Below are 24,161 nucleotides of genomic sequence, written 5' to 3' on the forward strand. Positions count from 1 at the left end.
ATAATGTGTATTTAGAAATATGTATAAATATATACACATATGTATTATTTATTTTTGTGTATGTATTTAAACACAAATAGCATGCGTATGCATTGCATGATGTGGCAGCGTATGGCTCAGCAGACTTCTTTGTGGTTTTAAGTCTGTATCAACTACAGAGTTTGATGCAAAGCTCAGTGAACAAAAGGAACTTCTTGTTAGCCCAATATGTTCCCTTTAGGGCTAGAGATGCTCTTCTCAGTGGCACCGCTTTCTGCCTTCTAGTCCTCCCATCCATCATCAGTATCTGGGAGAAGAGAGTTTTCTTCCTTACCATACACCAGTTCACCTGCCTACTAGCCAGCCCCTTGTGCCATTCACCAGGACAAAAACATGCTCATTTTAATGCTGCAGACTGAATTTGATATTCTGTTCTATTTTATTTTGCTTTTCAGATTATATTTTCTGTGAGTCCTGATCAAGTGATACAAATGTGCTGCAATGGTGACATAAATTATTGGCTGGGCCTGGAAAAATAGCTGAAACACCATCTTTTCTCCTCTTATGGTGCTTCTGTTTCAACGGTCTGAGGGAAGTATATACAACATGAGTTTTATCATGAAGCTTCACAGACACTTTCAAAGGACAGTCATTCTGCTTGCCACGTTTTGCATGGTGAGCATTATCATTTCTGCCTATTACCTGTACAGTGGCTATAAGCAGGAAAATGAACTCTCTGAGATGGCATCAGAAGTGGACTGTGGCGACTTCCAACACCTCCCTCACAGGCTGATGGAAATGAAGGCCACAAAGCTTTCTGATGCCTCAAGGACAGACGCCACGGTCCTGGTGTTTGTGGAGAGCCAGTACTCATCACTTGGCCAAGACATCATTATGGTTCTAGAATCAAGTAGATTCCAGTACCACATTGAAATTGCTCCTGGAAAGGGGGATCTCCCAGCACTTACAGAAAAAATGAAAGGCAAATATGTTCTCATAATTTACGAGAATATTTTAAAGTATATCAACATGGACTCCTGGAATCGAAGCCTTCTCGATAAATACTGTGTAGAATATGGCGTGGGTGTCATTGGATTCCACAAATCTAATGAGAAGAGTCTACAGAGTTTTCAGTTAAAAGGTTTCCCTTTTTCTATATATGGAAACCTTGCAGTAAAAGATTGCTGTATTAATCCCCATTCTCCATTGCTTCACGTGACCAAATCTTCTAAGCTTGAAAAAGGTTCTTTACCTGGAGCTGACTGGACAGTATTCCACATTAATCACTCAGCCTACCAACCAGTAATATTTGCCAAAGTAAAGACCCCAGAAAACCTTTCTCCTCCTATCTCTAAAGGTGCTTTTCATGCTACTGTCATACATGACCTGGGGCTTCATGATGGAATTCAGAGAGTTTTTTTTGGCAACAACTTGAACTTTTGGCTGCACAAGCTCATCTTCATAGATGCTGTCTCCTTCTTGTCAGGAAAGAGGCTCACATTATCCTTGGATAGGTACATTCTTGTGGATATTGATGACATCTTCGTGGGAAAGGAAGGAACAAGAATGAACACCAATGATGTTAAGGTAAGCTCTGTTATCTCACAGTTTCACAGTTTAGTCCATTTCTTAGTAGGGTGAACAACCATCTGCATTTGTCCAGGAATAAGGCAGTACCCGGAACGTGGAACTTTTATTGAGAAAGTCTTAGGAACACTGGAATAGCTGTCCATCCTATGTATCAGCAATAGAACAACTAAGTTGAAAACATATTTCTTTCTGAATCAATAATAAAGATTGTATTAAAGGATTGAGTGTGCCAGGATCCAGAAATTGTTTGTGTTTTCAAACTAAAGAGTAAAAATCATTCTAGAATTTCTCTAGCTTAGAAAACTGTTACTAATCTAAGAAGACTTCAGTCCACTTAAATATGAAATTAAAGTAATTTAATGAAATAAATATTCCCAGAAATTTTCAAGTGAAACACATTCATATCTTTTTGGAAGTTAAATGTTTAACTCATTTTCTTTTATATTTGTTTGACACTCAGAAAGTTAACACTACTAAATATGGAGAGCTGTGAATAGACAAGCACACTTACTCACATGTAAACATAATGATTTACATTAACTTTTTCAAATTATTGACCATTTCTGGTATACAGATAAAGCCTATATGCTGTATTTAAAATGCATTAGATTTCATCTTGTAAAACTTTTGTCCTTAGATAGTAATTATTTGAAGATAGTTACTATTGTAATGATTGTATTACATAAGCAACTGGTTATTTAATATTAATGAAATTTAAAACTTAAATAATCTTGTTATCTTAGTTTTCCATCCAAAATGCCATGGGAGTCTGTCTCTGTTTTACTATATGATGATTTCTTATGAAAGTGAGAGGAGAGAATTCTGATACTTAATTTTTATTCTGTACAGCTTTGACCTTTTGGTAAAATATGAAGAACTAAATCAGATGGAAAAAATATCTTGAAAGTGCATTCTGTTCTCCAGACACTAAGCATCTTGCAAATCTGAAAATAAAAAAAAACCCTCCATATTCTTGGAGATATTTTACTCTTTCTTTTAACATTATAGAAATTAATAAAAAGGTTGTGCTTTAGTTTTCACTGTCTTTCAAAATATAGTTTTGAAAATAGAGCTAAATTAACACCACACTGGTCATTTAAACATTTATTATATGCTTGAAAATTACAAACAGTACATAGTTCTCTTTCCAATTTTTCTATTTTAAAATATTGTCATAAAAATATTTTAAGATTTTATTTCTAAAATAAAATGCTCTAAAACTGCCAAAAACATGTTATTATGCCTATAAAAGATAAGTTAGACTAACCTCTGAGTTTTTGCAAACCGCTACTATATCCTTATACATAGTTTATTTTTAATTTTTCAAAATACAAAATGCCTTTTATACTCTTAAAGTTAAGCCAATTTAAGGCATATAAAACAGAGTTTAATGAGCAAATTCAATAAGAATTTAGCATGTGTAAAATATTTTATGAAATTGCACATTTAGATTAGGAATATATTTTCTAACTAACCTAAGGGCTTAAAAATAAGCATGGTTTGAATTACAATGGGCTTTAAAGCCACCAAATTGTATCTGGTATTGTGGCTCCAAACACTAATTCACTGTAGTCAATTTCCATTCCTACATGCACTCATTCATTCATTCTTTCACTGGTTCATGCTTGTAACTCATTATTCAATAGGTGGTATATGTGGAGCTTTCTTGCTAATATGCAGATAGATTCATAATACATGATTTTATTCATTTTGAACAAAACAGCTAGAGAGCAGGCAAGCACAGTTCTCCAAGCCTAGGAAGCACATAGTTGATGATTCTGCTGAGCATCTTTTCTGTTTAGTTTTTGAATGGTTGGTCATATCTCATGCCTAGACAGAGGCAGACACTGGGAGTAGACAGATAAATAAAGCAAAGTTCCCCTCTTAATGTGATTACTGCCTTGTGGTAGGAGGGGGCAAGGAGTGGGTAGGTGGAAGAAATAAATAGGTAGACAGCTCACAGTGCGGTAAGTACAAGGGTAAAGGCATCTACACGGTTTCATCTAAGTAATGCTGCAGGAAATACTGCTGTGTGCCAGAAACTACCGAGTCCTATTTAGCAGGACAGAACTTTAAGATAGGACTTGAGTGATACAATGATTTAGGAGATTGTGGCAGTCATATGCAGACAAAAGAAGGCAATTTCTGAAACCAGGAAATTAGAATAAGAAGGAAGTAGGAAGGATTAAGAAGTATTTAGGACATACAATTGAACAACGAATAACTGGATTAATGCAAATGAAAGAGAATATAATCAAGGATGACATTTTAAGATTTTTCTGCAGCAGTTAATAATAGTTGGTCATTCCAACAACAGTGAAAGAGGAGAGGGCAAGAGGATCACGAAGGTCAGGAGAGGTCATACTGAAAATGTCAGTTTTGAGATACATCTGGGACTTGCAGGTGGAGATGTTTAACAGGGAATGGTTCACTAGGAATTCTGGGTAGCAAGAATGTATTTTGAGGTCATCGTTCTATACAAGGAATGATATGAAGCACCTAAGTATGTGAGATCACCAGCAGAAGGGTTTGTAGAGTGATAAGGGAAGGTGACGGAGTATAAAATCTTGATAGAAACTGTTTGTCAGAAAACATGTAGAGAGATATGAACAAGAGTTCAAAAGAAAAATCCAAGACCAGGAAACTCTAATGTCATATTAAACGTGGGAGTAAAGAGCTTGGGGAGGGGATGATCTGCAGAATTAAATCCACCAGCGGGGTACATTCCACTAATGACTGGCAGGTCTTCTTTGGAAAAAGAAGGGCAATGGAAAGAGCTTGCAAATCCTTCTGAATGGCGTGATAGAGGTAGGGGCATGACTGCAGTAAATTTAGGAGCATCTTAGGGGGGTAAGGCATGGAGGAGGAGAGAGTGGAGTACTCAACCGAGAAATTTTGATAGGAAAGAGAAAGACGTAACTACCTAGAGGGAGGACTGGAGTGTGAGTGGGTGGGGTTAGGCCCAGGCAGTCTAGTATCATGTACTCCCTAACCAACTAGGGTGAGGAAGGGATATTTTCCTGTGAAGAAAGATCAAATAGCATTCAGTCTAAGCCAAGATCAATGATTTGGTGATTAATATTTCATTATCAATAGAAATATTTTAATTGAGTTCTCTCTTTAAATCATGTGTGAATAAATACCTCTCTTTATTTGAAATATTAAAAATATTGGAAAAATCTGAAAATGAGAAATTGAAGTTATAAAGAATGTTACCTGAGAAATAGGAGAACAGTGAGTAGCACATGCATTCGAAACTACTGCATTAAATACCTCAAAAGAGTTATTTTTTTCCTTATGTGGAACAGAAAAAGTATTTAATCAAAATATTAGAGTAAGTGAGGCAATATCAGTTTTCATCTACTTGGCTGCTAAATAACATGAGCACCTTTCAAGGAGCCTCAGAGCTACCAAAGAAGCTGTGACACAGCATAAAATATGACTTTTCACGAAGAAGACAAAAATAATAACCAAGCTAAGCTGTTATCCTCATTAGTTGAAGAGTTTATAAGCTATAAGTCATAGTTCTTAAAGAACGAAAGAACATAATTTAGAGAATTAAAATATTCTTCAAAAGTGGCGGTCCTACAGTTCAGTTGAAGTCAGAAATGGTGTGGGTGTGTGTGGGTTTGTGTGTTGAGCTATATGAACAAGACTTGTCTAAAACAGACCATGAAATCCTTCTGTGATATTAGAAAATTCAAGTTCCTTGTGTTCTGGGATGTGCCTTCAAACTTCCTGAGACTGATCCTACAGAAAATTTCTGGAGAGGGAATGTGCTCTATACATAAATGTTTTTACCATTAAAACATTTTAAAGTTAGACTTCCAGCATGAGTGGATGAATATTGTTAACTCAAGTTCTCCTTTAGGAGTATTAATTCACTCTTGGCCTAAAATCCACTAGACTTACAATGCTTCATGTAACACATCACCCCAAGACAGATGGGAAACTAACAGGGAGGAGATGCTAGCATAGGTGGTCCTTCAGGGTTTTACTGAATTTTCTGCAGTTAGGCTCTGGACAAAAGACCTCATATTCTCTTTCCCCTATGCTTCTCTCTTCTCTGCAAAGAGTCTGCAAAGTGTCTGCAAAGAGACACTTCTTTTTTCTAACTTTAACAAAATTTCTAACATTCATGAGAAAATGAAGGGCCATATCTGCGCATTTACACAGGTGCTTGTCCTATGAAAGCTTCGATTCTCCTTCCCTCGTCTCACGACCTCAGACCATTCTAGCTTTTCCTGACTTTACAGTCCCTCATATGGCTGTTTGTGGATTACTCCTTCAAAAATCCACACTTTTTAAGTGGTCTCACAGACGGGGCAGTTCTTAAATCTTTAATACAATGTCATGAGTGATATATTATTGTTTTCCTCTCTATCGAACCTTACAAGAGGCCTAGGGAAAAGAAAACACTGGAAATCAAAGTAGGAAGCCATAAAGCCCTGAGAAATCAGTGGCGTGGGGCTCAGAAGATAGACATGGCTGACTTCTCAGGCTCTTAGGGCTGACCAGGGAGCTGCAGGCAGAGCCTACACATGAGCACTCTGGGCCTGACCTCTTCTCCAAAGGATATTCAGAGCCCCAGCCAAGGGAATATCAGAGGAGTCATAAAATCACTGAAATAGTACTGAACATACCAAATGTTTGGGAGGGGGATTACTGCAATCAATTATTCTGTCATGAGTAAAAATACAAAGTAAAAATTTCTCCAAATAGTTCACCATTTACATTGCTCTGAATGGACGTCAAGGCCCTTACAAAGCACTAATCCTTTTTAACCCCCTAAACCCATATTTCTCTAAATTCTTTACATTATCTCTGTTTATTATCTTTTATTTTCTTATTCCCATTTGATTTCTTTTCAATTTAATTTTTTTTAATGGGGGTAACATTGGTTTACAACACCCAGTATATGATTAGAGGTTTAGGATCACCCCCACCTTCAGAAGCTATTATCATACTCCATCCACCACCAAGGCACCCACAATCTTCCACCATTGTCCATTGTGCTCCCTCCCCACTTTACTCTCCAGCTCCCCCCTTTATTTGTGGTCAGCTAGCTCAGTTTTTATAGGTTATAAATGCCTTTACTCACCCTCACCCTTGATAGCTTTGGTGGATTCAAAATATTAGTTGACAGTTTTCTCTCGTGTGTAAACCACTGCTGCTCCTATTAGGAAGATTAGGGCTTTCTAGAAGTCACCTGAATGGAATGTCTAAGGTAATAGACTATATCAAAAGTCCCTGGACCCTAACTTTTTTATCTCTTTCAAAAAGTCAGGCAACTTTGGATTGTTCTTATGAATGTACATGAAATAAATTAATCAATCTTTCTCTCTCTCTCTTCCCTCCTCACTTCCCTCCCTCCCCATGTGTGTGCATGTGTGTGTGTGTTGGAATACTTCTAAACTTGATATATGATTTATAATAGACAGGAAAATATAACAATGTCCATATTATCCTCAAAATCAAATAGCCATAGTGTGCTATCAATTGTACAAAGAGTTGTTTCAAGGAAGTCATTTTCTGGAAATAGTGTTTGGCAATAATTTTATTTATTTATTTATTGATTTTGATTTTGATTTTCACTTTCTTATAGTTATTCATTTTCCTGGTCCCTTATTTAAGTTTTCTAGATTCCCGCTATGAGTGAGACCATCCGGTATTTTTCTTTTTCTTTTTGGCTTATTTCGCTGAGCATGATCCCTTCCAGCGCCATCCATGTTGCTGCAAATTGCATGTGTTTATCTTTTTTGAATGCTGAGTAATATTCCATGGTGTATATGGAGCACATCTTCTTGATCCAGTCATCTATTTTTGGGCATTTGGGTTGTTTCCAAAGCTTAGCTATTGTAAACAGTGCTGCTATAAACATAGGGGTGCAGGTGTTCTTTGGAATTGATGTTTCTGTGTCCTTTGGGTAAATACCTAGGAGTGGAATTGCTGGATCATATGGAAGCTCTATGTTTAGTAGGTCCAGAAATCTCCACACAGCTCTCCATAGTGGTTGGACCAGTTTGCACTCCCACCAACAGTGCAGGAGAGTTCCTTTTTCTCCACACCCTCGCCAACATTTGTTGTTGCTAGTTTTTTTAATATGTGCCATTCTCACTGGTGTGAGATGGTATCTCATGGTAGTTTTGATTTGCATTTCCCTGATTACAAGTGATGTTGAACATTTTTTCATATGGCAATAATTTTAAATGGACAAGTAAAAACAACATAAACCAAAGAGAAAAACTTACATGTTCATAATCTACTTACACTTAATTCATTTTATTAAATTTGTTGTTGCATTATGAGATGGAACGCATTTCTATTACTATTACTGTTAAGGCATTATTTACTATGCACTGACATTCTGAAAGGAGTCCTAAGTCATTTAAAGGAGGCTCAGTGTTGTTACTGAACACATGAGTGTGTGCACAGAAGATCTAGTAGCTAATTACATTTTTAAAGGTCTTGGGCACTGCAGTCTTCCCCTGAATGCTAAAGGGTGCCATTGTAGGTGGCACTAAAGCTCAACCAGACAATGACAAGTTCCAGGCATAGACTGGCAAGAGATTATAGGAAGAAACCTGAAGATTTAGGTTTTGAGATAGTCTTCTCAGTTCAGAAAATTATTAACGTCTACACTGTCTGTCAAAGTACTGTAATAAAGATTTCCAAGGATGTATTGACGAATAATAAAACACAAATTTAGAAGGAAATAAAAGACAAAGAATATCTTATGATTTGACAGTTAATAGGTTGTGCTCTTCTCTGGGTTGAGAGCTGATTTTTTCTTAGTATTTTTGATTCTAGTAAGTAAGTAAATAAATAAATAAATGTATATTCTTTTGTAATTCCAAACTGATGGATTATACTCCCAGGTCCATAAAATGTAATTATTCTATAATTATTTTATAATGATGTCTTTGGGGTACCTAGCTACTCCCAAAATAGGAAATATTTTCATATTCATTATCACTTAATTCTCATAAAAATTCTCTGAAACAATGAGTATAGGTAACATCACTTCATATAAAGAAACAGGTTTCATAGACCAAGATCTTACAACTAGTCAGTAGCCATCCTAGGATATAAAATATGGGTGTGTCTGGCTTCCAAGGCTGAACTTTTCCGCTTACACTGCTTCCCAGCAGTACTATGGTGTCCATAGCAAATCTTTCCTACCAAATCTTCTTAATAGTGAAACATATTCTAAACAGTCTATTATAGCTTGACAGGTCTTGTCTGAAACTTTGCCTAGGATTTATTTATAAGTTTGGAACAAAAAGTGGTATCAGCCACTTCTTAGAATGTCTATATTCAAATAGCTGCAATAATTTGGCCATTGTCATTTTTAGTTTATCAGTTAATAAGTTCAGTGTCCAAATGTCTCCTTTCTAGGCACTTAGTCTGCAATCCCAGTAAGTGCCTTCGTTTAGCAGTTTTAAGTGAATTAGAGTGGCAAGATGGCAGACACTTTTGGTGTTAGGTCAATTAAAGAACAAAAGTTACCTATCCTTCCAATGATTTCAATTAACTTCCTTCTGTATGTACTCAGATTTACATTTTATATATTGTCCTAAGGTCCCTTAAACAGACACATTTTTTTTTCAAAAAGAACAGAAACAAAATAGAAAATTAATGAAGAAAAATATTGTATATTTAAACCACCAACAGTGGTTTAAAACAACCCAGATTTATAATTTTATAGTTCTAGAGTCAGAGGTCCAACATGGATCCCCCTGGGCTAATGGCAGGGTCCGGATCAGGCCACATTCCTTTTAGGAGGCTCTAGGGAAGAATCCATTGCCTACCCTTTGCCATTGCGTAGAGTCTGCCTACAGTCCATGGCTCATGTTCCCCACTTCATCTGCAGAGCTGGCAATGCTGTGTCTCTCTTTTTTTTTTTTTTCATAGCCACATCTCCCTGTAACTAAAACTTCAAGGACCTATATGAGTTGTTTGGATCACCTGAGTAACCCAGAATAATTACCCATCTCAAAGTCCTCAGTTTAATCACTTTTGCAACATCCCTTTGTCGTGGAAAATAGCATAATCACAGGCTCCAGGGGTTTGGGACATGGACATCTTGAGGAGGAGTGTGAGGAAGAAGGCCTTACTGTACCTTCCAAGCTGTGTTCACATAACCATGCCATCAATTCTTATACCAACTCAGTCCCCCAAAAGACATAATACTTGTTTCCTCATAGGAAATGAAGCTTTGATGACATATATATGATCAAATAATTAATTTGGCTCTCTGAGTCCATTTAATTAATTGGGGAAAATTAAATTATTTTTGTGCTTTTAAACTCTTTCATATCCCTTACACTCTGAAGGTTAACATGGGTGAATAAGTAACCCTTTCTTTACTTGAGTCATTTAACTAATCTTTCCAAAGATCACATAATAGGAGCAGATGTGTGGCTATCAACAATCCACTAATTTTTCCAGGAGTACGTCCATTATGAGAATAATTAAAAAGCATTAAGGACCAGTTTTTTAGTTCTACCATAATTACTAAAGCTCTGGTCACTGTTTTCATTGCACTTTCTCCTCTTTGACTTGTGTCCCTGATCCTATTTTATCAGCCTTTCCCTCTTTGGAATCCCTACTCAGATGACATCAATCCACAGATAAAAATGGGAATTCACTCTCCCTGCTTATCCCTTCTCATGGCTCCTTTGCTTTGGTTCCCTGGTGTTTGTAGTTATAGCCATACTTCTTTTCTCGCCTTTAGGGTTACATATTTTTAAGTAACTATAACTGTCTCCATTTTTCCCCCACTGATCTATATCTACTAAGTAGAACCAACTTTCCAAAGAAGAAAATGAAAAGAACATTGTGTGGAGAAATCAATCCAACTTGTTGGGGTACAAAAAAATTATCAAAACATAAAACAACCTCTTCACTATTCTTAACCTTGAATTCAATCATCTATATAGTAGGAGAGGGAGGAGATTAGAAATACATGATCTACATACATTCAAGCAACACAAAACAGAGTCATTCCTTTTTTAGGAATCCTAAGAGAAAAATTGCTTGATAATCTTGAGTAAATTAGTCGAGTGATTTTGACTGTAAACTGGTCAGAGGCTAGAGATGCTACCATCTAAGTAGCTAATACTTGGAACCTGACAGATTTGGATTTCTGGAACTCTGAAAAGTATCTTTAGGCAATTTTGTACAACATTTTAACAAAAATGATTTGACAACATTTTCAAGAAAAAGTAAGTATTACGATGAAAACTCATTTTAACTCTATTGTCTTTGACAAAAATATGCTGATATTAAAAAGATGTCTGCATAATTTGCTACTCTGATCTAGGAATGTAATATACACAAGGGACTAAATCTTCCCAATCGTCATTTTTTTGTTATCTGATACAAGACACTGCTGTTGGTCTGACTGAGGGGCAGGTGAACAATGGAATATGAAAGCTATAATTCCTATTCTTGTTAGAACATTCTTGCTAGAACTAGATCTCCAAAATCATTGCTACCTGCAGCTTCACAGGAACTACTTAGGACTCAGTTGTCATACTCAGGGAGGACCCAGCTGCTCACTGCACTCAAAAAAGTGCAATTTCCCTAAATGGGCTCTGTCTCTAATCACACCAGTGACACAGGCTGTTCCTCAAGTTTTCAGGGTAATTCAGAGACACAACACTCGCTCCATGTTCAGTCCTCTGACCTTACAAATTAACACCATGTCAGTGCAACATCCTCTAGAACAAGAACCTTAGAAGGGAATTCCTGGCACATCTGAGTTTTTAAGCTATCTGCCACTTCAGGCTGGTTGTGTATAGAACTGAATGCCACTCAGGAGAAAACTCATTATTGAAGTTTAGCTAATCCTTTAAGTAACTCACAGATAATACAGTCACGACTTTATCATTGTATTTTTATTGTCCATGAGCCTAAACAGATATTTTTTAAGTTACTAAGGATAGCTCAACTTGCAATTTTTTAATGAACAAAAGTAGGATGATATATAATTTTTAAAAGCACAATTCAAGAATTTGCCACTAGTGTTATATTTTATTTATTTATTTATTTTAAAGAGTTATTTATTTATGCATACAAGAACTTGAGTGTAAGCCAGAGGTGTGGGGGATGGGAGGATTCACCAGAGAGAGTGGAGAGCAGAACAGGCAGATCTACCGAAACACACTGCTGAGGGGAGCAGGGGGTGAGACAGGAGAGGTTTGCTGTGCCATGTAGGTAGCTCCCTGGCCGGGGATCAAACTCATGCTGCAGTGGCTACTGATAGCTTGATAGTGCTGTTTTCAACCCCTGAGCCACCAGGGAGGCCCACTAATGTTATCTTAAAGAATCTGACACTGAGAGATGTTTAGACATAATCACCTATCAAGATGAGACTATTTTCATGGGTTTCCAAATCACAGAAAAGGCAAAATAATCATGTAAAATGCTTGATTAAAAATGCAGGGCGCCACATCCCAAGTTCATAGGTTGTAGCTTGGCAGATCTAAGAGGGCCCAGGAACCTTTCTATTTGATATGCTCACCTCAATAAATCCAAGGTAGATGGTAGAGAAGCACATGTAGGGAAACACTGGTTTGAGTAAATAGCATTTAACATTATGCAAAATATAAAGACATGGATCTTATTATATTTCTTTGTAGAAACATATTAAAATGATTTTTGTATAAAAATATTCAGTATTCTCTATGCAAGCAAATATACAATGGAAAGAGATCAAAATAGAATTAAAAGTTCTGTGACAGAATTCAACCTGTTGCTGGGAGAGAAGTAGGATTTAAGGGGCCTCCCCAGTGGCACAGTGGGTTGAGCGCAGCATTGTGAAGCTGTCCGCAGCCTCTGCAGCACAGGTTCAATTTCGGCTGGGGATATACACACATGGCGCAGCAGACCTCTCGTGTCTTGCCTGCTGCTCCCCTCAGCAGTGTATTTCGGTCAGTCTGTTCTGTTCTCCACTCTATCTCTGGTGAATCCTCTCACCCTCTCGTGCCTCTGGCCTGTACCCCAGTTCTAAAGAAAAAGTAGGATTTAAGCAGTAGGAATGAAATGCAGTATTCTGGGGGTAGGAAGGTGTGACAAGGAAAAGAGGACCAGAGAGAGAGAGAGGAGAGGCATGTCACATATTCTTTATGGGCCTAGACTTAATAAATGTGCTTATAATGTGATATCAAAGAAATCACAAAGCTCTGGATTGAATTGAGTGGAACAGAGATACCCCACCAGGCGATTAAAATTGTTAACTTGAGGAGTATTTTTCAGTGAAGAAAAGAAATTTTATCCTAGGAGCTTTAAACTGAATTCAAACATTTGTCTTTGAAAAGCTACAGTTAGTGTGAGCTTGGTTGGTGTGTTTGTTTTGTCCAAAATGAAAATAAATTGTGAATACTTTTGAATATGTAAATAATACCTGTACTTTGCAATAAAAACAATCAAATAATTTAGCAAATCACAAAGAAGGAAAAATATCTCTCCTAAGTCCCACTTAGATACTGGATTTAGTTATTTTTTAATGTTTGAAAATCTGATGGTTAAACATTTTTATTTCATTAATGTTTTATTTTATTGTGACATAGGATTCAAATGGTCATTTTTTATTGCCTGTTGATAGTTTTCTTTTGAGAACTGACCTTTGTCCATCTTCCTGTGGGATGTTTGTTTCCTTTACTGATCTGTATAATACTCTCCCTTCGCAAAGAAAAATAACTGGGAGGTGACAGTGTCTGCCCTCTCCCCTTCTTAACAGGTCAGAAATTGCTTTCATCCAGTCACCCCCTTAAAGGGAAGATTTTGTTCCTTACATCTACAGTCTTTCTAGGCAGTCATCATTTTCCCTTTTTGCCCACATCCCATGAATAGAACAGGAGGCTTCTAAATTGAAAAATAATCTTCACATATCAATATTCCCAGAAAATAATTATGAGAATTCCCATAAGTTAAATGAAAAGAACCTCATTATTATAGCAGGAGAATGCTTATGCAACCTCTTCTAGAAGACCCCAGATGGCCACACAGCATGTGTGCCTCTGCAGTGACTGCCTCAGTAACATATTAGCCTTAGCCTCAGGCCTCCACTGCAAAGACTGCAACCCTTTGTCAGAGGGCCACTGGCAGAATGCAGTGAACCTATGGACATGAAAACACTTTACAAATTCTAAAATATTAGCTTTGAATTGCAGTTTCTTTTCCTAAGAGAACTGGATTTAATCATTTCTAAGGATTATACAGGTTCTAACTATGTGAGATTCTTTAAAACATTGATAAGGGAAGCCCAGCACCAAGTAATATGAACAGAGGAATTATATGACAGAATAGCGTGAGCAGAACAACCTCTTTTAAAGCTAGAAGCCCCTTCCTCCACTTTCCTGCTAGGCTCTGCCTATGAATGCCAGTGAAGACGTGCTGTGAGAAGGCCTGGGGGAGCTCTGACCTCAGCCCTTTTGACAAAAGGAGCAATTCCAAGATACTCTGGTTTCCCTAAATAATGTATTTCCCATCTAGGACATAAATTATTTAAATATCTAGCATTAATAATATTTATATAATTACTCCCTACAATATGGTATTACAATGCACCCTAGAAGCTTGCTTTTCACTTGAAAAAAATTTCCCAGGCCCTAGCTCTTAAGAAATGTGACCCTTCAGCCCTAGTCTCCACCACGTGTGGACTTCCTCCGTCCTCCTCTTGGCATTCTCATTTTTATGACATGAAAAGCTCTTCATCATTTCATATTTCTGATTATTTACTTTTCCTTGCCAGTTGCAGAGAGGAACATAATATTCCTGCTGAAAAGGGCTTGGGGGCTAATGTGAGTCAGATCAACCTGGACCCAGCCCTGCTCCTCTCTAGCTAAGTAACCCTGGGTTAGTTTCCTAACTTCTCTCATTCTCAGTCACCATATCTTTAAAATGAGAATAATACCTACTTCACAGGTAGGTGCATGTCGCTTGTGCGAGTGACAGTGTATTTCAAGTGTCTGATTCCATAAATTTAAGTCACGTTTCATTATCATGCCTCAGGAGAGAATATCTGAGCAGCACTTTGGAAGGAATTTTAAAGCAAGTGAAATTAGTTCTTCTAAATTTCCTTTTTATAAAATCAGCTGGAAGAAAACACCATTTTGGTTGTCCACTCAAAACGTGTGAACTAACACCTGCAGTGTGCCAGGAGTTCTTCTGGGAGCTGGTGATAGAGCAGCAGCCAGGATAGAGAAGTCCACTGCATATATATACATACATATATATATATATATATATAATATATTACCTCTCTGATGAGGGAAAAAAAGATCAACACACAAACAAATGGCAGAGTAATCTCAGAAGACATAAGACAGCTATAATCTCAGCCTCAGTGAGATCAGGTGGTGGAAGGTGTGAGGAGCACAAGGGGAGTTCTGACTGGGTCAGGCTGGATAGGGAAATACTCTCTGAAGTATTGTTGAGCTGAGCCTACCATGAACACAAATATCCAGGGTAAGTGAGCTGCATACAAAGGGATGCTGTGTGACAATATCCTAGTCTATGAAATAAGCTTGCTGTGGACATGAGAGAGAAAAGGAAGGCCAGTGTGGGCAGAGCACTGCGGATGTGAAGGAGCCTGCGGCAGATAAGCGCCAAGAGGCAGGCAGGGAGGGACCAGACAATGTGGAGTCTGACGGGACAAGAAGAGGACTAAGGATCTCATTCTGTTTCAGAGTGCAGCCATTGGAGGTCTTTGGGAAGATATTCTAAGGTCTGATTTTGATTTTTACAAAATCGGTACTTGCAACAGCACCTCTCTCGTGGCACTAGTTATTATTAGGGGGAAAAAATCTGGAGTCTCTGGACTTATTAACTTTTTGATGTCTTTCCGATGTCCAGCTGGAGATAGGCAGGCAGCTGGGTCTGCAAGTCTAGAGTTCAGGCAGGAAATATAAATCAGGAATCCATTAGCATATTGATGGTATTTAAAGCCCTGGCGCTGGATGAAATCACCTAAGAAAAGGCAGGAGAGAAGAGAATAAGAGGACCAGCCCTGGGCGCTTCACAGTTAAGGTCATGGCTCAGATATATTTAGATGTCACAGAATGGCTGAGAGTCTAATGAATTCTTCATTCTCATTATTTATTTTTAGGGAATGTCCTATTCCTAAATTAATTCATGAAAGTCTTATTTGAAGTTCTGCATCACTAACTTTCCTCTATTTTACATTTCAAATCCATGCTTTTATATCAGATAATAGGTTACTCATGTTACTTGACTTTTTTTATGTCCTTTTTTTCACTGTCCTCACCATGGAATGATAAACATAGGCTCTCTCAATGAATGGCTGCTGGGCTCATTATTTAGAGAAATAGGATGAATAATTTGTCTTCTTCATGGTACTGTATGAATGACTAGTTTGTGGGGCTATGAATTCCTTTGCTGTATGGAAGAAGGCTAACTTACTTCATTTTATTGCCAAAAAATATATAATGTGATCCTTTGGAAAGCCAAAGATAAATTCAAGTTCATAAATTTATCTTCCTAGAATCTCCCTTTCTCTACTGCACAGGAATGAATGTAAAGTGAAATGATAATAAAGCTTTGGACTAGAGCAAACTTGTGCTCAAATCTCAGATCCAGCCCAGCTATGAGACCTGAACAAGCTACCTAACTCACTTGAACTCCAGTTTTCTCATCCTTAAATCGAGATCATGATAGTACCTACTTCATAAAGTTTGAAGAACTTACACCACGGCTATCCTTGGTATAAATGAGACATCACATTTGGTTTCCTTTTATCTCCTAAAATTATATTGCATCCTATGGTAGGTGTTTTGCACATATGCTTTATTACTCTCAGTACACATCACAATAGCATACACAAAAAATCCAGTTTATTTTTAAGTGATGGGCGCAAGTAGTGGAGGATGTGTACATTTTATCTGTAGATATGCAAGCACACAGATATAAAAAAAATGCACTGTTCAGTTTCACATGAATTTGCTTATTTCCAAATTAAAATTTATGTATGACAAGACCTTTTACATGTAACAGGAGGGATTTGTTACATCCACAGTAACTTGTTGCTTTTAAACAAACTTAGCAAGATCCAGAGGAAAGGGCTGTTATGGTCTCATTATTTCCTGCCCCCCAGAGGATGAACTGTGTTAATTAAGTAAATTTAAAGGGGGGGAAAACGCCTCTTTGCTGTATCTCCATTAGGCTGCTGTCTCTGTACTTCCTGATGTTTGTTCCAATTTATTAACTGTGAATTATACTTCTCAGTAAATTAACCCTTCTTTCTCCACTCACTTTGCCAGATACAATATTGTATAACATTACAAACCAGCTTGAGAATATAGACATAAAACCATTTCCTGCAGCAGTGAACCTCAGGTTTTAACAGCTTTTGTGAATCTGGGCCTGATGCTCATTTTTCAAGCCAGGAGCAAACCTATAAATCATGTGAAGCACAGTGTCCCTGTCTTTAGAAAGCTGTTTACAGTCATGTATATTTATTAGGTTTCCATAGTGTCAAGCAATGTTTTCTTTGCCCTCTTTATTTTATTTTATTTTATTCATGCATACAGAGATTCCTATCCCAAAGCTTCTCTAATCCATCATAAAACAGTCTCTGGGGATGTTTACCCTTCCTGCCTCTATCTCTACACAGTTGCTTGTGACAGTACCTTAACTACACTAGATCTTTTACTGTCCATGGATAGTTACAGTTTTCCTTTTGCCACTTGGTAACAACTGTGAAGGATCTGAGATTTCACCCTGCCTTCGAGCTAACAAGTCAGCCTGCCGGGTTTCACGGAGGCTGACAGGAGTTCTGAGACTTCTGGCTCAGAAAGAAGGGACTGTGTTATTCAAAGCAAAAGCAGCAGCCAGAGTGTCCACATCTGAGCTGGTTCTCCAAGTTCCAGTTCCTGCATGGTGACATGAAAAGGTCCAGATGACTGATATCCACACACGCAGTGGACTGCATGACTGGGGAGGAACCCTGATCTTAAGGAACCAGAGTCTTTCATAATGGGTAGTAATCCTGCCTGAAATGTGCCCTGGAGTTCACATGTTCTTCTTCATACTGGAAAGTAAGCAAAAGTGCCCTTTATTCTGAAGGAAGACACTGTCTCTACCCAATAAGGTTATTTACTCTACGAACATCCTTGAAAACATAGAACAAAGCAACATCAGCCCACGAGACTTGCAGGAAGGCTAGATACCATGCCAAGTGGTCTTCTAACACCACCAAAGCTTTTCTTTGGGGACTTGCATTATAGTTTATTTTTGTTTTCAATACATGCTTTTAAAGTTAATATGGATTCAGTGCTATGAGCATGTAAACTCAAAACTGCATAGTCCTATTGTAAAAGAACAACCCATATTTCTTTATTTAAATTAAATTAAAATTCTATTTTAAACTTCTGGTGAATTCACTCAAATTCTGTGCATCTCGCTTTCCTCTTCTGCAAAATGAATTAGATTGTACTGCTTTATTCTGTGAGTTGTTGTATAGACTGCATGAGATAACCTAGCAACTGTGTGATGTTATAAAGCTACAGGAAGTGCCCATACATAGCAGAGAGACCAGCACACACAAAGCGTCCACTAGTAGCATTAGAATTGGCTACAAGTACACTTTGATGCAATACATAAAACTTCTCCGTCACTAAACCAACATCACTAACCCCATCTCCAAACATACCTTGGGAGTACTGGTTTACCTCTTGCTGCATTTCTCAGGAGGTAGTATTTTTGAAGATCTATTATGTGTTTTCAAGCGATTATCTGATCTAGTGCTTCCATGTACCATTTCAGTCATTCTGCACAGCATTCCCATGATGAAGGTGCCATTTTACAAATGACTAGGCTGAGAGTCAGACATTACCCAAGATCATGCAGTGTATCAATGGGAAAGCAGGTGCCAAATCCTGTCCACTCTAGCCAGACTTTAGGCCTTTTTAATTTGTAACCAGTCAACCTTTCTTCCCTCAACTTTCTCTCCATCTTTTGACAATGGTTATACACAACACACTAACTTTAAACCTAAATGCCACTTTGGGTAACATAACCTATTGTTGGATCCATAGGCTTAATCAACATGCTTTACTCAGTCTTTTTCAATTTATGATTCCAGGCTATCAAATCTCTGTCAGGAGCCTCAATGACAGTATGACACCTTCAAGAAATGCAAACACAGTCACTTCTGTGGCACACTGACTTTTCAAGAACATTCCCATTAAACAGAAGTTTTAAAATGATCATTTAAAAAGAATAAGCCTGCAGTAACAAGATCCTTGTTCAGGTAAACCATAGAAACTCACTTGAATTTTAGAAGATAGACTCTTAATGTTACATTAAAACAAACAAAGATGAAAACCTGCCTATGTAACTTAGTTCCATAGAAATTTTCTTTATACCAATTCTGCACAGTAAATCAAGTATATAGGGCCTCCCTGGTGGCACAAGGGGTTAAGCACCTCACTATGGAGCAATCCGCAACCTCTGCAGCATGAGTTTGATCCCCGGCCTGCCAGGGTACAACCCACATGGCGAGGCAGACCTCTCCTATCTGGCCTGCTGCTCCCCTCAGCAGTGTATTTCATCAGTCTGCCTGTTCTGCTCCCCACTCTGTCTCTGATTAATCACTTCCCAGACCATATGGCCTGTACCCCAGCTCTTGTATGCATAAATAAATAAATATTTAAAAAAAAAGAAAATCAAGTATATAATCTTTAAAGCAAACTCATAAAAATCAGACCAGGGAAAATAATCATTGGTTATTAACACTGCAATAAAGTATACTGCAGATTTGCAGCAGAATTAGGTTTTATATTTCCCAAGACCATTATTGACAACAGCAGACCATATCAAAAGTCTTCTGAAAGAATGTTTCCAGCTCACAGAAATTCACCATCTCAAGAAAACTCAAAATTTAAAAAAAAAAAAAGTGTCTAATAGAAGAGTTCTGACAATAGTCCCAGAACTGCCTGACGACATTTAGAATTCAAATAATCTTTAAACAGATATGAAGAGAAAAAAAGTACAAATAGAAAATACTCTGGTGCTATAATTAAAGTAAGTATACAGTCCCTGAAAATAATGCATTGATATTATAATACTTGGAAAGGCAGTCAATCAACATAATATTCAGAGTGACAAATGAGGGGGGTATCCTGCAAATGTCAGTTAATATTGTTACTGAATCCAGGTTCCTAAGCTTGCTCAAGTTGATTACTTTTGTTTCTTATTAATTTTATGTATGGGACACCTTTGGGTTTATTTTTTTTCTTTAAAAAAATTAGGGGAAAATTCTTAAAATTTTTAAATTTTTTAAAATTTTAGGGGGAAAACAACAGATGTATACTATATCCTCATGACAAAACCAGAACAAAAGTCATGTAATGAAGAATATCATGCTGTCAACCTGTTCAGCTTTCCCAAGTTCAGTGACTATTTTATCTATTCCAGTGAGCATTCCCTGAGAACATAGGCTATTGCGGACTTCTTCTAGATACTTAGCCTTATTGTTACTTGCCATTTATCTGATCTCTTTCCAGGGTTTCAAAAGATTTAGTCTATCTCATCCTACTACCATTTGGAGAAAAGTTATGTTATTTTCCTTGAATGTGATAGTGAGTAGGCACTTAATTCTCTCAGGGACATAGTCCTCCACTGTTGCTCTTTCTACACTGCTCTGTGAGTTTCTCCTGACTTTTTCTTACCCAAAACTCCCCCATCCCTTTTATACAAGGGACTTAATTTTTTTTTTTTATTTCAGCATCTTAAAATTAGGTCTCATCTCTATAGCTTGTTTAAAACCTGGGCTCTTTTTAATTTACAAGCAGTTTGGGGAAACTTCTCTTTGCATTGAGTTATGAAATAAAGTCTAAGACTCAAACAGTGTAGTAAAATCTTCTCAAAGTTTCCCTGTGATTCATTTACATGATCCAGATACGCACTCTCATGTGCAATGCTCCAGAAACCCTTATTTTAACTTTTTTTTCAACATCCCTAACATCTTACTACTTAGTCATTCAGACACCACCCACCGCACTCTGACACCTTCTTCCTGATTGAAAGAGGCATTTATGTAGATGAGTCACCTCCTGCCAGCTTCACAGGAATTACATAAAAGCAATCTGCCAACCAGCTAGGCCTATGGGCAGAAAATCACATTTAGTGTCAAAGTGAAAGTCATTCTTGCTTGTGGAGAATCACAATAAAGCACTTTAAGACCTTAACTCTCAGGCTATCAAGCCCTAATCTACACACTATACTATAAATGAGAGAACTTCTAGCTGTTACACTTTTATCAGTTTGGTTTCAGCTTCCTGGCCTAACAATACTAAGTCTTGAGTACATTTTTGTGTGTGTAGTGCGAAAATGAAAGGCTAATTCATACCCAAGAAAGATGACGTATATATGAAATAGGTGTGTGTGTGTGTAAGTGCATATATATTAAGGCAGAGAATGTAGATTAAGAAAAACATAATATGAGTAAAACACAGTTTTTCCACATGAATTAAAAAATATTTGGATGGAAAGATTTAAGAGCTACGATTTGTGGCGATTATGGCTATTTTATATTCTTTAAAAATTGAAATGTTTGTCTATATAAAATACTGTACCCGGACAGTATATTAGTCAAGATATTTTTACCTTTCCTGTTTCTAGACAAGACAACTTAGACCATATGGAAATACAGGTTTAAATTTCCCCATTCTGCTTCTTATTCACTATGTGGGTTTAAGCAAGTCACTTGAGCTGAGCTTCAGTTTCTTTAACTGTAAAGTGCCAGTAACAGTGATGCCTGCCTCCCTTGACTTGCTGTAAGTATGAGATGAGATGATATGTGAAAGCTTTTTGAGAATTATAAGCAATAGTAAGAATATAAATTATATTATTTTTATCTCAAAATCAGAATTGCAGTGTAATCGTATCCTCATTATTTTTCTCTTGGTGGCACAAATTAGTGTTCATTGAGGCCTATGTGGATGCCAGTTCATGCTGCCTTTCTGTAGAATTCTCTTGAGCTCTTGGCTTAGCCCAGGGTTGACCCCTAAGTTGGTTGCTTTTATACAAGATTGTGAGGAAGGCTGGGAAGTCATATTCTTTTTTAGGTGATAAACAGAACCCTGGAAGGTCCTGTGTATCCCCTCATCCTTTCTTCCTCACCAGTACCCCACGCACACATTCGCAGATTGATGGAACTCCAAAGTAAGATTCACTGAGGTTCTGCCACGCCCCCTGCAATAATATCTCAGCGTGGTAGGACTTCTCTCTGCCCTAATCAGTTCCAGAGCATCCTAGGAATTCAGTGTGTGACACAAATTATCACCGCCTATTAGAACCGGGGCTTTGCCTGCCAACGCAGAGCTTATGCTGTGTTCACCTTGGTCTCCACGCTGAGGAGTGAGGGCAAGATGGCCTCTGAAAAGCGTAAGTCATTGTCCATCAGAAAAGAATTGCTGCTTAAAGATTTTTCTCATTTTGCATCCTAGGTTTTCTCTTAAATTACAAAGGACAGCACACAAAGGACAAGAAAGGCATGCACACTCACACCAGATCCAGACTCTCTACACTTCTCCCAGGAGAGACCATATTGCTAGCACTGAATCCTAGATGTTAATGCAAAGGAGGCTGACCCTTAATGCTTCTCTATTTGAGGAGGCGTCCCCACGTAGAATCTGTGGGATGTTGTCAGACACACACTGGGAATGCAAGATGTTAATCAGATACAAGGAAAAGTACCATATTAGAGATGTTAGAGGAAACTTACAATGTCACATCATTTCCCCCCCCTTATTTTTTAGTTTCAATTCCCACCCTTGTTCAGAGTGAAGTTGAAAGTAAGTGGAGCAGTTGGCAATAAAGCCTGAGTCACCACTGGGTTTTTCTGTGAGAGTACCAGTCAACAGAAATAACAAAATTCTATGTAAGCCCTAGTGGTATCCAGTTTAAAAAAAAAAAAATTGAGTACAAATAATATCAGTGAGAGAACTGACAATATTTTAAACCAGTCCTTACCAAAATAATCACTCTTTGATGAAAGCAAACTTTTAGGGTTATCTGCATTTGATAAAAACCCTGGTAAAAATGGAGTATGCACTTTCCCCCAGGCTGGTCCTAGGGTATTTAATTGTGACTGGCAAGCAAGCTAACAAAGAATGCAAGTAAATATGAAAATCAAAATTACAGGGGTTGAGTGCCCATTGTTCTCTCTAACTAACTCAAAGCTGGGCATGGCCAGGATGCACTGTGTCATCTGTGGCCAGTTGCACAGGAAGCAACTCTGCTCTTTGTCCAGCCAGAGCCACCACTGTTTTCCTTGGGATGTTTATTTTGCATAATCTGTAGTAACAAGCTTATAAAAAAAGAAATTACAACTTGGACTTTGTCGATTTTGTGTGACTTCATTAATCTCTGAAATGTTTGCTTCAACCAAACACAAAGGCCCTCACTTTGTTTTCAGGGACCTTTTTAGAAAACACGTTAAAAACTGCATATTTTCATCCATGCAATGAAACTGAAACATAAGAATAAACTCTGTGATTGACCTTGACACCCTTGTTGTGCTTCAAGCGAAAAGTTTAGGTGCAAGCACACGCTGTTCTGATGCTGCTGGGGCACTGATGTGGCCTCTATTCTGATGTTATTGTTAGATGGCACATCAGACATATGAAAGGTCATTTTAGTTCTCTTAAATGAAGTTAGCTGACTGTCATAGGTTCAGGGCATGGCAAATTTAAACTCCTGTTTGCAAAATGTAATATTGGAAGCATTTGTGGAAAAAGAACATGTTTTAATTTTTTTGAGTTTTTAGTCAATCTTGTTCAAATAATTCAATTGGTAAATCTTAGTAATGGGATAAATGAATATATTATAAATTAAATATATAAATATATATTAAAATATAAATTATGATATAAATACAAATTATAAACTATAAGTATATATAAATTAAAATATAAAGTATAAAATATAAATATATGTATAAGTAGTATGCAGACAGAAATACAGCCTCTATGGGGTCTAGACAATTCCATCATTGATTGCAGTTTAATTTTTGTTTTATATGACACTATTTGTAAAGACAATCTTCCCATTAGAGAACTGATTAGATGTTGTCCTAGACTCTTTCTGGAGCAGTAAGAGGATTCCGATCTAGGTCATTGATTTACATGTGAACTGGGTCACTGAGAAATTCTTAGTAATCTAAATGGAATAAAACAAACTCAATAAACCTGAATAAAGGCATTCTTTCCCAGTCTTAGAGTCAAGTTACCAAATATAACTAAAAATTTCAATCATATCTAAGATTTATTGTTAGAAGAGACAATGAGTCTGGCCTGAATTTCCAAGTAAGCAAATGTGATCTTAGATATTCTGCTTAATAATGTCAAAGATTAAGGCACTGATATTTATTGTCTATACTCTATACATTGCGAAACCCCCACACTGATAATATATCAACACCTGGTGTGTCTTCCCAACTTCTTTTCAGACAAGAGGCCTATGACAGAGTGTTTTGTAGCATCTGATATATTTAGGAATAAGAAGGGCTTTGTGCAACTAGGAACTCATTGACCCTGAGCAAGAACAAAGTGGAATCAGAG

General features: G+C 37.4%; 1 protein-coding gene across 1 annotated transcript in view; it reads left to right on the forward strand.

The window, feature by feature from the left end:
- The first annotated feature begins 504 nt into the window (after positions 1-504).
- The window catches only part of LOC311183054 (bifunctional heparan sulfate N-deacetylase/N-sulfotransferase 3), a 126,878-nt gene continuing 103,221 nt past the window's right edge, over positions 505-24,161 (forward strand). The window contains exon 1 of the mRNA XM_084252282.1: positions 505-1,566. Within this exon, the coding sequence (XP_084108408.1) occupies positions 544-1,566 (1,023 nt within the window). The 5' untranslated portion in view covers positions 505-543. The remainder of the gene's footprint in view (positions 1,567-24,161) is intronic.

The sequence above is a fragment of the Talpa europaea genome (genome assembly GCF_964194135.1).
Source record: "Talpa europaea genome assembly, chromosome: 13".
Lineage (NCBI taxonomy): Eukaryota > Metazoa > Chordata > Mammalia > Eulipotyphla > Talpidae > Talpa > Talpa europaea.